Raw genomic sequence first — 16,224 nt, 5'->3', positions numbered from 1 at the left:
TCGCAGATGAGCTGAAGGCAGCCATCAATGACCTTGGATCACAGAAGGTATTTGCATTGGCGACAGACAATGCTGCAAACATGAAGGCTGCTTTGTCTAAAGTGGAGGAGTCCTAGCCTCACATCACACCTATTGGCTGTGCTGCTCATGCATTGAATCTGCTCGTTAAGGACATCATGGCACTGAAAACAATGGATACACTCTACAAGAGAGCCAAGGAAATGGTTTGGTATTTGAAGGGTCATCAAGTTATAGCAGCAATCTACCTCACCAAGCAAAGTGAGAAGAATAAGAGCACCACATTGAAGCTGCCCAGCAACACCTGTTAGGGTGGTCTTGTCATCATGTTTGACAGTCTCCTAGAGGGAAATGAGTCTCTCCAAGCACAGTATACAGACCAATCAAGATTATCCTCTTGGATGATGTATTTTGGGAGAGAGTGGTAAGCAGCATGAAACTCCTGAAACCTGTAGCAGTAGCCATTGCACGGATTGAGGGAGACAATGCCATCCTGTCTGATGTTCAGACTCTGCTTGCAGATGTAAGAGAAGAAATCCGTACTGCCCTGCTCACTTCACTGATTCTCCAAGCAGAGGAAACTGCAGTTCTGAAATACAAAAAAAAAACGTGAAGACTTCTGCCTGAAGCCCATACATGCTGCAGCATACATGTTGGACCCCAAGTATGCTGGCAAGAGCATCCTGTCTGGTGCAGAGATCAACAAGGCCTATGGTGTCATCACTAGCGTGTCTCACCACCTTGGCCTGGATGAGGACAAGGTTCTTGGCAGTCTGACCAAGTACACTTCCAAGCAAGGGCTTTGGGATGGAGATGCAATATGGCAGTCATGCCAACATCTCATCAGCCACCTGCTGGAAGGGACTTTGTGGATCTGAGGCTTTTTCCCGTTGCCTCGATCATCCTCCAAATCCCACACGCATCAGGCTGACCAATACAAGCGTTGAAAAATTGGCGTCCATCTAGGCAGATTTGAGACTTTTTGAGCCTGACAACGAGCCATCTACAACAAGGTTGGAAAGTGACAGTGAAGAGTCACCCGAGTCTGACGTTCAAGAGGTGGACATTGTGGTCCAGGGAGAAGACATGGAAGCTTGAGAGGAAGACAATCACAGCTTTAGTTTCTAGACTATCGTTTTACAGATGTATGTTGAAAACGCTTTTGGGAGATGCGATGGATCATTGGGGATCATTCAATATTTCCTTTCTTTTGTTGTTCAGTGAAATCATCATGTGAAGAGTCAACCCATTTATTTAAAGTTCAATTTGTAACTAAATAGTGTGTGATGACGTGATCAAATGACTCATAACTTTGATCTGTTTGAAATCATAGTTTGAAATGAAAGATATTTCTCCATCTTCAAACGTCAAGAAGTTATCAACCTCGCTCAAAAAAATAAGAACATGAAAGCACAAGAATATGCAGACAAATGAAATAAGATAATTGAAAAATACTTGTTCTTCTCATGCACTAAGCGAAGTTGAGTTGGCCGGTAGTACGCTGCGGCTAGGCCCTGGTCTGCTCTAGTCTGACTAAGGCCTGCAGTGACGCAGACAGCGATTGGACAGCTTTCTCTCAATCCTTGAGTGGACTAAAATCAACAGAAAGGGGTTTGCATAAATGTCAAAAGGAAGACATTATGGGCGAAATTCCCCCGAAACTGGCGGCGGCACCTCAAGATGGCGAGTGGGTGGACTTCATGAAGTGATCTGGAAGAAACTAGATTAGGAATGCAAAACAATTACATATTTTGTTTGAGAGAGAATTAGGGGAAGTGAAGTCTGAAGAGATACAATTTATGTGGTTGTATTATAATACCAATATTCACTTACAGGAGCACTCACAGGCTCTTGCAGTTCTTCAGTGTCTTTAATTTTCAGCAAGGGCTTAGGCTTCATCAGGATCTCTTCGCTACATTCAGTGTCAGATGTGTTGGGCGATTCACCCAGATCCAGGAACACATCTGGCCGTTGGCCCCGAAACCGGATTTTGTCCAATCGCTTTAGCATGTTCAACACAGTCGTCTTGGTCTTTATCTTAACGTGGCATATGGCATCCCTGCAGGGACAAAAAGGAAGAAAGACAAGTGATTACAATCAAATATTTTACCGGCAACTCACTGACCAGGGCACGTCTCCATGAGATAAAAAGGTTGAATTGTCTTCAATAAAAATATCTGAAAATTCTATGAGCAATTTGAAATGCCAACTCAAAGATTCCTGTGCAACAATATAGTACTTACTTGTGCACTTCACATGACGTTGCATTCTATTACAGGCATCAGGATGGTATGAATTGCATCCACATAGTCATTCAATTTAGCATGAAATAATTTCTCTGCAATCTCCTACGGGAGAAATAAAAACCTCTACTCATATCAGTAATGAGACTTATTGGAGAATGAACAACTCCCATATCACTTATCCCTATGATAAGACAATGGAAACATTGAATACTTCAGCCTTACAAGGAAATGAAGATACAATAAACATTCAGTATTATGATAGCCAAATGTCTATATTCTACCTTCTTAACTTTGACCCCTTGTAATCTAGAATCCACTATCCTAAAAAGTATTCTTTCTCCAAAACTTAACTGGATGGTTATACATGTTGCACCAGCTTCCTAAAGTAGGGTCCGAGTGGTATGAGTCCAATGAGCTTGTGACAGAAGGCGTGCGGGTGAGTTGGGCAATCATTTTAGGACTGGACCGCCCCTGCATGATCTCTTTACTGTATGTAGGTAAGAGAGAAAGCTGGAACCTTTAGCCTCTGCCCAGACAGCGAGATCGGGAAGAGACTGAAAGACTGAGTGGAAAAAATAGAAAGCGAAAAAGAGAGAAAGAGATATGCTACACGGCCAAATTTCATCATCGCACCATAGCACCCATTCATCATGAGACGGGTGAAATAAGTTGCCCTTTATAACATTAGATCCCAAGTTTAAATTTAGGAGGAATTAAAATCTTAGATCCTGCATTTCCACCCAGAGCACAGAAGAAAGCCAATCAGAAGTACAGAATTGGAACCCGCCCTCAGGAGTGCTACCAGACTGACCTATAGTATAAAACATGTCCTGGGATCAAACATGTGTTGCCTTCTCTGGAAATTAACTGAATACAAATATAAAATGAAACATGCAACAATGTCAAAGATTTAACGGAGTTACAGATCATAAGGAAATCAGTCAATTGAAATAAATTCATTAGGCCCTAATTTATGGATGTCACATGACTGGGAATACAGATATGCATCTGTTGGTCACAGATACCTTTAAAAAAAGTAAGAGGCCTGGATCAGAAAACCAGCCAGTATCTGGTGTTACCACCATTTGCCTCACGCAGCACGACATCTCCTTCGTATAGAGTTGATCAAGCTGTTGATTGTGGCCCTTGGAATGTTGTCCCACTCCTCTTCAATGGCTGTGCGAAATCTCTGGATATTGGCGGAAACTAAAACACTCTGACGTACACGTCGATCGAGAGCATCCAATACATGCTTAATGGGTGAGAATGCCGGCCATGGAAGAACTGGGACAATTTCAGCTTCCAGGAATTGTGCATAGATCCTTGTGCCTTATTATGCTGAAACATGGCATGGCGGCAGATGAATAGCAAGACAATGGGCCTCAGCATCTCGTCATGGTATCTCTGTGCATTCAAATTGTCATTGATAAAATGCAATTGTGTTTGCTGTCCATAGCTTATGCCTGCCATACCATAACCCCACCGTCACCATGGGACAATCTGTTCACAACATTCACACCAGCAAACCGCTCGCCCACAAGACACCATACACATAGTCTGCGGTTGAGAGGCCAGTTGGACGTACTGCCAAGTTCTCTAAAACGACATTGGAGGTGGTTTATGGTAGAGAAATGACCATTACATTCTCTGGCAACACCTCTGGTGGGCATTCCTGCAGTCAGTATGCCAATTGCACGCTCTACTAAAATTTTAGACATGTGTGGCATTGTGTTGTGTGACAAAACTGTACATTTTAGAGTGGCCTTTTATTGTCCCCACCGGTTGTCCCCACCTGTGTAATGACCATGCTGTTAAACCAGCTTCTTGATATGCCACACCTGTCAGGTGGATGGATTATCTTGGCAAAGGAGAAATGCTCACTAACAGGGAAGTAAACTAATTTGTATACAGAATTTGAGAGAAATATACTTTTTGTCCGTATGGAAAATCTCTGGGATCTTATATTTCAGTTCATGAAAAACTTGACATGTTTCCTTAATAATTTTGTCCAGTGTATTAACCTCCAGGGTAGTCCGTCTCATTCTAGATCCAGCTCACGGACGACAGGCCTCATGTCGTAATGAATGATACTATCAGAGGTTTATAGTGGCAGCCTGACCATTAGCCCACAGGAGTGGGGTGCCGGGGAGGGATCATCAATCAACAGACACAATCAGTGGGTTGGACAAGATCGACCACGCACCTATTTCCTCCGGTTAACCATATAACCATTCATCTTTTTGAGTTAAGGGGTTTGACATAAGCTGATCCCTACAGATTGTAACAAGATTATAAGCAGAAAGGTGTTCATCTGTGTAAAGTAAATGGAGCAATGAGAAAGAAAACCTACATCTTTTACGCCAGGGATCATCGACTAGATTCAGCAGTGAGACAATTATTTCTTCAGTGGATGGTCAGAACATCATACCAAATATATTTTAGACTGCAAATTGACCGCAAGAAGCCTAATATTTGACTAAAACAATCATTTCAAATTATGCTTACATTTGTATACAATAACATATCTCTCCATTATACAAATAAAATAACCCCGCCAGTCATGGCAAGTTGCTCGGTAGGAAAGGGCCTCATGGCTTGGTTTTTGCTCTGACATGCACTATCAACGGTAGGACCTTATATAGACAGGTGTGTGACTTTCCAAATCATGTCCAATCAATTGAGTTTACCACAGGTGGACCTCCAATCAAGTTGTAGAAATGTCACAAGGATGAGCAATGCAAACGAGATGCAGCCGAGCTCAATTTCAAGTCTCATACCAAAGGGTCTGAATACGTATGTAAATCAGGTGGTTTTTTACTTGTAATACATTTGCAAAAATTGTTGCACAACAATTTAAGTCAGTTATTCATAATGTTTGTCAAAGTATGATATATTTGGGCTTGAAGTGACATCCAAACTGCCCACTTTGTGTAAGTCAAATCAAATCAACATTTATTGGTCACATACACAGAGGCTCAGATGTTATCACAGTTGCAGAGAAATGTTTGTTTCTAGCTCCAACAGTGCAGCAATAAATAAAAACAATACACACAATCCATAAAAATAAATATAATTATATAGGATGAGCCATGACTAGAATACAGTATATACATATAAAGTGGGTGGAACATTATGTAAACATTATTAAAGTGACCAGTGTTTAATGAATATGTACATACGGCAGCAGTCTCTGAAGGTGCAGGGTAGAGTACCGGATGGTAGTTGGCTAGAACAGGGACTAAGGTTCAGGGCAGGATACTGGGCGGTGGCCAGCTAGTGTTGACTGTTTAACAGTCTGATGGCCTTGAAATTAAAGCTGTTTCGCAGTCTCTCTGTCCCAGCTTTATGCACCTGTATTGTACTGCCTTCTAGATAGTAGCTGGGTGAACAGGCCGTGGATCGGGTGGCTGATGTCCTTGATGATCTTCTTGGCCTTCCTTTGACACGAGGTGCTGTATATGTCCTGGAGGGAATGTTGTGTGCCCTGGTATTGCGTTGGGCTGACCATACCACACCACCCTTTGGAGAGTCCTGTCGTTGCGGACGGTGCAATTGCTGTACCAGGCAGTGATACAGCCCGACAGGATGCTCTCAATGGTGCATCTGTAGAAGTTTGTGAGAGAGTCTTAGGGGCCAAGTTGAATTTCTTCAGCCTCCTGAGGTTGAAGAGGCACTGTTGCGCCTGAATCAAATAACATTTTATTAGTCACATGCGCCAAATACAACATGTGACTAATAAAATTTCACCTTACAGTGAAATACTTACAAAGTGACTACGCATAAATGACAGAGTAGCAGTGGTGTAAAAAGGGGCAATGCAAATCGTCTGGGTAGCCATTTGACTAGACGTTCAGGAGCCTTATGGCTTGGGGGTAGAAGCTGTTTAGAAGCCCCTTGGACCTAGACTTGACGCTCCGGTACCGCTTGCCGTGCGGCAGCAGAGAGAACAGTCCATGACTGGGGTGACTGGGGTCTTTGACAATTTTTAGGGCCTTCCTCTAACCCCGCCTGGTAAAGAGGTCCTGGATGGCAGGAAGCTTGGCCCCAGCGATGTACCGGGCCGTTCGCACTACCCTCTGTAGTGCCTTGCGGTTGGAGGCCAAGCAGTTGCAATACCAGGCAGTGATGCAACCAGACAGGATGCTCTCGATGGTGCAGCTGTAGAACCTTTTGAGGATCTGAGGACCCATGCCAAATCTTTTCAGTCTCCTGAGGGGGGAATAGGTTTTGTCGTGCCCTCTTCACAACTGTCTTGGGGTGCTTGGCCCATGTTAGTTTGTTGGTGATCTGGACACCAAGGAACTTGAAGCTCTCAACCTGCTCCACTGCAGATGAGAATGGAGGCGTGCTCTGTCCTCTTTTTCCTGTAGTCCACAATCATCTCCTTTGTCTTCATCGCGTTGAGGGAGAAGTTATTGTCCTGGCACCACATAAGGTCTATGACCTCCTCCCTATAGGCTGTCTTGTCAGTGATCAGGCCTACCACTGTTGTGTCATCGGAAAATTGAATGATTGTGTTAGAGTCGTGCCTGGCCATGCAGTCATGAGTGAACAGGGAGTACAGGAGGGAACTGAGCACACACCCCTGAGGGGCCCATGTTGAGGATCAGCGTGGTGGATAGGTTGTTACCTATCCTCACCACCTGGGGGCGGCCCGTCAGGAAGTCCAGGATCCAGTTTCAGAGGGAGGTGTTTAGTCCCAGGGTCCTTAGCTTATTGATGAGCTTTGAGGGCACTATGGTGTTGAACGCTGAGCTGTCTGGCCCTGCGGCCTTGTGAATGTTGACCTGTTTAAAGGTCTTACTCACACCGGCTGTGGGAACGTGGTCACACAGTTTTCCGGAACAGCTGGTGCTCTCATGCATGTAGCGTAGAAGTAGTTTAGCTCGTCTGGTAGGCTTGTGTCACTGGACAGCTCTCGGCTGTGCTTCCCTGTTGTATTCGGCGCATGTGACTAATAAAATTTGATATGGTACTTAACTAGCCTCTCAAAGCACTTCAATGACAGGAGTGAGTGCTACAGGGCAATAGTAATTTAGTTCAGTTACCTTTGCTTTCTTGGGTACAGGAACAACGTTGGACATCTCAAAGCAAGTGGGGACAACAGACTGGCATATGGAGAGATTGAATATGTCCATAAACACTCCAGCCAGCTGGTCTGCACATGCTCCAAGGATGCAGCTTGGGATGCCGTCTGAGCCGGCAGCCTTGCGAGGGTTAACACGCATAAAATTACTTACTCAGTCGGACACGAAGAACGAGAGCACAGTCCTCATGACCTGCAGAGAGCTGGGACCAAAGTAACAAAGCCTACCATCAGTAACACACTACGCCGCCAGGGACTCAAATCTTGCAGTGCCAGACGTGTCCCCCTGCTTAAGCCAGTACATGTCCAGGCCTGTCTGAAGTTTGCTAGAGAGCATTTGGATGATCCAGAAGAAGATTGGGAGAATGTCATATGGTCAGATGAAACCAAAATATAACTATTTGGTAAAAACTCAACTCGTCGTGTTTGGAAGACAACGAATGCTATGTTGCATCCAAAGAACACCATAACTACTGTGAAGCATGGGGGTGGAAACATCATGCATTGGGGATGTTTTTCTGCAAAGGGACCAGGACGACTGATCCGTGTAAAGGAAAGAATGAATGGGGCCATGTATCGTGAGATGTATCGTGAGATTGAGTGAAAACCTCCTTCCATCAGCAAGGGCATTGAAGATGAAACGTGGCTGGGTCTTTCAGCATGACAATGATCCCAAACACACAACAAAATTCAAGAGCTAGTCACATTGCATGCTCTTTTACAAAGAGCACATGGAGCAACCATGACGTGACTAACCACTGTTGAGCAGCACAAGAGTTGATCAAGTTACACTTAATTCACTGTTTGCTTGCTAAATATCTTATAAATATAAATTAACTAGGATGTGCCAAATACATTTTATCCAGTGATGTATTTGGTTAAGATAGTTGTATATCTTTGAGCTGGATTGGCTGTTCTTGCATTTAGTTTGTGCGCTTGTTAGCGTTTACCTAGCATCCGCTATGGGAATTTGCTATTACTTTTTTAGCATACATTTAAAAAAAAAACATATAATACATTTGGAAAGTTATAGCGCCCCTTGTGTTTACTGCCAGTAATGCCACATACCCCAATATGGTACAGGAACAGTATGAAAATCATCTGGATACCGCCCAACCCTTGTAAATGGTTTCCATTGCAAGACGTATTGAATACAACCCTAGTGAAAGCCCATCACTCCAATTGTTTGGGCAGTTCAGTAATGCCATGGAATTCCCTATTTATTTTCTGTTCTTGTGTATAGACATGAGGGGGTTAATATAAGATGACAATATTATGGACTGTGTTATGGTATTAATGGAGGGGGGTAGGATTATTGACAGCTGGGATATCCCAGGATGCCCAGCCCACCTCAGAATCTGAATGTTCCGGTGCAAGACGTTTGGGTGAGGTTTTATACAACACGTGTAGGCTATCATTTCACGATAACAATGTTGCATCTCACCAGATAATCATGAAGAACATTGTATAACTATTGTAAAGCTGACACAAATTATCCAGTTTTAGTCGTACTGATGGCTAACACAAGAGGCAATACTACATAATGAAAATAAATAACATGTATTGTAATTGTATCCAAAAACTTCAAATGCAGTCAGGGGAAGACACGTTGACATGTTCTCTATCTAGAGTAGCCAATGAGTGCAGAATGAGAGCGTGATATCAAGTTAAACCAACGTCGTGCAATTAACCTAAATGAATTGCACGACACGACTATGCCTGTTGCACTTAGAACTATCGGGTTGAATAAATAAGAAGCGGTCAGAAAGTTTCTTACCCATAACGAAATCGGTAACAAAGTTTCATTAACGCTGTCGTTACTCCGTAGGTCGCCTTTTCCCACCTGCCACCTTGTTTCAAAGAAACCCTCCGTTGGTCCGCCCGGCTCACGCCCAAGTATATACATTGAACTCCATAAATAAAATTATCTTATGGCAAACAATGCAAGAGGTCCACACAAAAAAAGGTGGGGGTGCGATGACGTCCCGCTGCGTTCTACGAGTTTTATGAACTCATTCGACAACAATACCCTGTTTAAAATGTATGTTGGAGCCTTACAGTGAATGAGGCGTTCATGCTACCAGGAAATTTCGTCAATGTTAGCGACTAAACTCTTAAAGGGGCCGCCAATTAATGTTTTCACAGAACAGAGTTTCTTTTCAACAGCAACTAGCTACACAAAGAAATGTCCTAAAATTAAAACGTGACACAGTTATAAATAAACGTACGTAGGAAGGGTGTTATAGGTATGGCCTATAGAGAGACTCACTGAAACTTTCACAAAAAAAAGTCGTGATCTATTGACATGATAGAATAGTTTTGCCATTAACATCGAGTGATAGAGCATATCATGTTTTCATTTCCAATGGTGTAAGGCCAATGGGTGAGAAGGATGGAGGCTGCAATGTGTGCATTTTAGGGTCTCATATGCTCACACCCAGTTGGTGATCTCCTGTCTGTTGGGTGTCATGGGTATTTTGCTCAGGAGGAAAAGGGCTTCTGCAGGAAGGCTACATTGATGTGAAGGGTCAATGGGAGTATGGTGAAGGTCACTGGGGGTATGGTGAAGGTCACTGGGGGTGTGGTGAAGGTCACTGGGGGTATGGTGAAGGTCACTGGGGGTATGGTGAAGGTCACTGGGGGTATGGTGAAGGTCACTGGGGGTATGGTGGAGTCTGAAAAAGGCTATAGGAGGACACCACTATGTTATACTGTGTTATGCACACTCCCTATCAAAAGTTTTAGGATACCTACTCATTCAAGGGTTTTTCTTTATTTTCTACATTGTAGAATAATAGTGAAGACATCAACACTATGAAATAACACACATGGAATCATGTATTAACCAAAAAGTGTTAAACAAATCCAAATATATTTTTTATTTGAGATTCTTCTAATAGCCACCCTTTGCCTTGATGACAGCTTTGCACACTCTTGGCATTCTCTCAACCAGCTTCACCTGGAATGCTTTTCCAAAAGTGTTGAAGGAGTTCCTACATATGCTGAGCACTTGATGGCTGCTTTTCCAACTCATCCCAAAAAATCTACATTTTCAATCTCAATTGTATATATTATTTATATTACAAAATCTCAAACATGGAAAATAAAAGTACCTGAATACAAATGAAAAGGTCAAAAGATGAATGAAAAGTTAAACTGTCTAATCTCTTCTGCAGGCAGCACATGAACAGGGTGGCTCCCTGTTGCTTCAGTTGTTGGGCCTGTTCCTCCTCCCAGGCAGCATTGTGAAGTTCTCACCACATACGACTGGTCATCATCAGGTAAGGAGAACCCCCTTAATGACTCTTTTAGGGTCCTTGACCACTGTAATGGGGGAACCTCCGTAAGTGTTTTTGTTCTCATGTCCTGTAGTGTTGGGCCTGCATTCTCCACCAAATGTGTCAGTGTGGGGTGAAGCTGAAAGTGAGGTGTTTTTAGGGCTTCAAAGGACACAGCCACCGCTTCGCCAAACTTCTCCAGAAGTGTGCCCTTGTATATACTATCGCGCAATAGAAGCAGTGTACTGAGTATACTTGGTTTAAAATGTAGTAAAACAATCTACCACACCGGTAAAGTTCATATGTACTTTACCGGTGTCTCTCTTCATTGTTCATGCATGTTACTTTTTTCTTCTAGGATATATTCAGAGCCTCGAATGTATTCCATTATAATGTCAATTCTGGCCTAGAGCTCTTGCAAAAAAACCTAAACACGTTTCGAGATAGATTACAGGTGTTGTGTTCCACAATGACCACAAGTTGGCAGTATCACATTATACTTGCCAGCATCTTGTGAGTTGAACATATTTGATTTCTTCTAACACTGCAAGTCATATTTCATTATTTTTGAAAAAAGGATGAATAAAAGTAAATGACATTGATATATTTTCCCTAAAATACAGTAGAACATTTGGATGCACAGACATTTCTTCTAAAGTAGCCTACTGTGTACTACAGTGCATCCGGAAAGTATTCAGACCCCTTGACTTTTTCCACATGTTGTTACGTTACAGCATTGCTCTAAAATGTATTAAATATTTATTTCCCCCTCATCATACCACACACAATAACCCATAATGACAAGGCAAAAACAGGTTTTCAGAAATGTTTTGCAAAATTTAAAAAATGAAATATTACATTTACATAAGTATTCAGACCCTTTACTCAGTACTTTGTTGAAGCACCTTTGGTAGCGATTACAGCCTCAAGTCTTCTTGGGTATTGTAACGGCATTCCTCCTCTGAGGAGAAGCGAGAAGGATCGGAGGACCAATGTGCAGCGTGGTAAGTGTCCATAACGTTTATTTTAAGATATAAACTGAACACTATGAAAATACAAAACAATAAACGTGAACATGAACGAAACCGAACCAGTAGCGTGTGGCAACAAACACACACACGGAAAACAAACACCCACAACTCAAAAGTGAAACCCAGGCTACCTAGGTATGATTCTCAATCAGAGACAACTAACGACACCTGCCTCTGATTGAGAACCATACTAGGCTGAACTCAAAACCCCAACATAGAAAAACACACAAACTGCCCACCCCAACTCACGCCCTGACCAGACTAAATAAAGACAAAACAAAGGAAATAAAGGTCAGAAAGTGACAGGTATGACACTAAAGTGACAGGTATGACACTACAAGCTTGGCACATCTGTATTTGGGGAGTTTCTCCCATTCCTCTCTGCAGGTCCTCTTAAGCTCTGTCAGGTTGGATGGGGAGCGTCACTGCACAGCTATTTTCACATCTCTCCAGAGAAGTTCGATCGGGTTCAAGTCCGGACTCTGTCTGGGGCACTCAAGGACATTTAGAGACTTGTCCCGAAGCCACTCCTGCATTGCCTTGGCTGTATGCTTAGGGTTGTTGCCTTGTTGGAAGGTGAACATTCGCCCCAGTCTGAGGTCCTGAGCACTCAGGAGTGCTTTCGTCAAGGATCTCTCTGTACTTTGCTCCAATCATCTTTCCTTCGATCCTGCCACTGAAAAACATCCCCACAGCACGATGCTGCCACCACCATGTCTCACCGTAGGGATGGTGCCAAGTTTCATCCAGATGTGACTCTTGGCATTCAGGCCAAAGAGTTCAATCTTTTTTATTTTATCAGATCAAGGTCTGCGTTCTTTAGGTGCGTTTTGGCAAACTCCAAGCTGGCTGTCATGAGCCTTTTACTGAGGAGTGGCTTCCGTCTGGCCACTCTACCATAAATGCCTGATTGGTGGAGTGCTGCAGAGATGGTTGTCCTTCTAGAAGGTTCTCCCATCTGCACATAGGAACTCTGAAGCTCTGTCAGAGTGACCATTGGGTTCTTGGTCCACTCCCTCACCAAGGACCTTCTACCCCGATTGCTCAGTTTGACTGGGCAGACAGCTCTAATAAGAGTCTTGTTGGTTCCACTTTATTCTTGGGGACCTTCAATGCTGCAGACATTGTTTGGCACGCTTTCCCAGATCTGTGCCTCGACACGATCCTGTTCCGGAGCTCTATGGCATGGCTTGGTTTTTCCTCTGACATGCACTGTTCACTGTGGGGCCTTATATAGACAGGTGTGTGCCTTGTTCCAGCGTTCATTATCTCGTCACTCATGATGATCTCAGGAGAACCGTGGGTGTTGAAGATGTCCATCATCGACCTTGGAGGTGGCCTTACCAGTCTTGTCCTTGATGGGTATCATACAAAATGAAAATCTATTTTTGGTTCCAAGCACCCTTATTAATGGGTTACGGAATGGAATTTAGAGTTCAACACATACTCTTCCTTTACTGATGTTAATGGGTATTGCCTCCACCCACTTGGTAAAGTGATCGGTCGGGTCAGACACCAGCTGTTGCCATTTCTGTATTTCGTGAAGGATCCGATGAGGTCCATCCCTAACATTTGTAGTGTTAGAAAGAAGATTACTTTACTTTATTCTTATCCGTATCTGTCTCATACATTATGCCGATTTTCATATTTGTAAGGATACTGACACACACACACATTCTATAATATTGAACTCTGCTGTGGTCAAATAAATTTGTGTCCCAATTTGAATTGGGACACATACCGATCATGTGCCTTGGTTAAACAACTTTGATGCCACAGTCTTTGCCTTCTCAAACTTCTTGCAGGCTAGACAGGGTACTGACCTTTTGGCAAAAAGTGACAAATTGAAACATTGTTTGCTCTCTGATGTGACATTCATTGAAATCATAATAATTTCAGATTCAATAGCATGTGATTGATAAACAAAAGGTTATTTCAATTGCCCAGATGTTCACCTCCTTGACAATTCCCCGTCAGAAGAAGCGTAGGTTGATTTGGCAATCATGCGCTTCACTCCGTAATGGCCAGCATGCATCTCGATCAGCACGGCCTCCTTCTCCTCCTTAGTAAAAATCACCCTCCTGTATAGTATAGCTGGCCATCCTTCCCCCGTAGGTACATATGCTTGCCAATCAAGTTGGAAGAGAAGAGTTGTTGAAATACTCAAGTCTAAGTACATTTGCACTTCTGTCTTTCTCTATCGCTCTCTGTCTGTCTTCCACTCTCTTGTTATTTGATGCCATACCATTTACTCCATTTCAGACATTATGAGCCCTCCTCCCCTCAGCAGCCTCCAATGAACTATATATATATATATTATATAGCTAGCAACATGTAGTTGACCAACTAGCTAGATAGAAAATGGTTGTACATAGCTAAATCAGTCCAGTTATCTAATAGAAGTTAACGGCTGAACGTTACCCTGAATTTCTCTGAATGTTGCGCCTCTTGTCGAGATCAGTGGTGCCTTCATAGTACTTTGCCTGATTAGAAAGATAAAATAACATCTCTTCGAGGGATGCCAATGAAGTGCAAGCTAGCTACCTAGCTAGCTAACATTAGCTAAATAAAACTGGCTGGCTGGCTAGCTAGCTGACTAGGCAGGCTGAGGTAAATAAGTACAGTAACAGTAGCTAGCAACGTCAATCTAAAAACAGCTTAAATTATTTCTTCCTATTTAACAATATGTTCTTATATAAAGACAAATATATGGAAAAGAAAGTGTTCTCTTTCCAGTATTTTAGGTACTCTGAATCAACAGTGGTCACTGTCAAAAACAATGTCCTAGGAGAGCAGTGTCCTAGAAAAACACTGTCCTGGGAGAAAATGATTCTGAGGTAATAATTTTGCGTGGAATGAGCGAGCACTTATGAGGGGAAATGGAACTGGAACTGCCCGCGATCTCCTTCCAGTGAGACCGCTATGAGGTAAAATAGAGCCAAGCAACCAGCATAGCAATGGACTCTTTTGGTTTATGACGTAATCCTATCAGAATTTTGCAAGTTCTAGCAACAGCCCTAGCAACAGAAGCTACAGTAGAACTCATCAAATCTCATTGTGACGCTGGAGGGGGACACTTTTTAGCAGGGGGACACTGTTTAGCATGACAGGCCCTTATAGACAGGTGTGTGCCTTTCCAAATCATTTGAATTTACCACAGGTGTACTCCAATCAAGTTGTAGAAACATCTCAAGGATGATCAATGGAAACACGACGTACGTGAGCTCAATTTCCAGTCTCATAGCAAAGAGTCTGCATACTTATGTAAATAAAGTATTTCTGTTTTTTATTTTGAATAAATTTGCAAACATTTCTAAAAACCTACTTTCGCTTTGTCATTATGAGGTATCATGTGTAGATTGGCGAGGAAAATTTGTATTTAATCCATTTTATAATAAGTCTGTAAAGTAACAAAATGTGGAAAAAGTCAAGGGGTCTGATTACTTTCCCGAATGCACCGTATGTAAACAGAAGCAGCAACAACTTTTTGGCAAAATCATGTTAAGTTATGGGTGGAACATCCCCTTTAAAGACGGGTTTTAAAGGCATGTTCCTCTCAAAATACAAAGTAACAGGATTTTTCCGCTTACCTTGACTGAAATGGATTGGGAAATTCTCCATTAGATCCTTATGCAGTGAATTTCAATAAATATGTTGGATGGACAGAATTATAGTGAAATTGAACACCCCAAACCTGGTGACAAACCATCTCATCCGATTGACCTTTGATCTTTGCTCTCACTTCATTCATTTAATAATTTAGCTCCAAATTGTATCACTTTATACAGCACAGTTCAAACATGTAATGTCAGAAACGTGATGCGGTTCTCCTGTCACCTGATGGAACATTGGCTTTCACTGAATGGTTCTCACTTCTGAAATGTTAATGAGGAGTTTCCACTGCCTTTTCATACCCTCTCCTCAGTGCCTGGACTACAAAACTGGGCTGCAAACATTACTGGGTCCTTTGATTAACAGACAGGTGAAGCGGGTAAGGTGTGAATTAATTAGATGCCATGGTTGCAGCCATGATATGTGCGTTGCCCAGTGACACCCATAGGGCTAATCTGTCTGCATATGTCCCTAAAAGTACTGATGGTGTTTTCCTCTTTAATTATTACACTTCTGAAGCAGCTTTAAAGCCATTGAGAAAAAGATGTGTGTGTGTGTGTGTGTGTGTGTGTGTGTGTGTGTGTGTGGTAGTGTTTCTGGGGCATGCATGTCAATTTACTTTACTTTTGCTTTTAACTTAAAGATACACCAAAGACTTGTAGTTGCTAATAATTCACACAATCCTTAGTTTTAGGCTAATAACAGCTTTAGGCTTTCACAAGCTCCACATTTGATAAGCAGACCATGCTTGGTTGATTGGCAAGGTGCTAGAATCAATTCTTTATCTCTGCCCCCTGAAAATGCTTTCTTGCCCACACATGACCATAGTTCATGGACACAGACCTACTCTCTCCCAAACAAAAGGCCTCATTGATCAGTAGGCCACGTGCATTTAGCATGCTTAAAAACTGAAATAGATGACTAAGCTAAAGAGAGACCTCTGCAAAAAGGAT

General features: G+C 42.6%; 2 protein-coding genes across 10 annotated transcripts in view; one reads left to right on the top strand and one right to left on the bottom strand.

The window, feature by feature from the left end:
• gramd4b (GRAM domain containing 4b) overlaps positions 1 to 9,437 on the bottom strand; it is a 52,438-nt gene extending 43,001 nt beyond the window's left edge. For 5 of the 9 annotated variants that reach the window (XM_031833125.1, XM_031833128.1, XM_031833127.1 and 2 more), the window contains exons 1-2: positions 9,128 to 9,437; positions 1,852 to 2,077 (exon numbers count right to left, since the gene is read on the bottom strand). In XM_031833125.1, coding sequence (XP_031688985.1) covers positions 1,852 to 2,077; positions 9,128 to 9,156 — 255 coding nt within the window. In that variant the 5' untranslated portion in view covers positions 9,157 to 9,437. Of the gene's footprint in view, positions 1 to 1,851; positions 2,078 to 2,261; positions 2,678 to 9,127 lie in introns of those variants that run through there. The other 4 variants (XM_031833126.1, XM_031833129.1, XM_031833134.1 and 1 more) reach the window with 3 other exon arrangements.
• Positions 8,660 to 16,224, top strand: part of atp2b1b (ATPase plasma membrane Ca2+ transporting 1b) — a 49,781-nt gene continuing 42,216 nt past the window's right edge. The window contains exons 1-2 of the mRNA XM_031833124.1: positions 8,660 to 8,735; positions 10,527 to 10,631. The gene's annotated coding sequence lies outside the window, so the exon portion shown is untranslated. The remainder of the gene's footprint in view (positions 8,736 to 10,526; positions 10,632 to 16,224) is intronic.

Source organism: Oncorhynchus kisutch, linkage group LG10, assembly GCF_002021735.2.
Source record: "Oncorhynchus kisutch isolate 150728-3 linkage group LG10, Okis_V2, whole genome shotgun sequence".
NCBI lineage: Eukaryota > Metazoa > Chordata > Actinopteri > Salmoniformes > Salmonidae > Oncorhynchus > Oncorhynchus kisutch.
The sequence above is the reverse complement of the archived record's forward strand: the minus strand, read 5'-3'. Positions and strand labels throughout refer to the sequence as shown.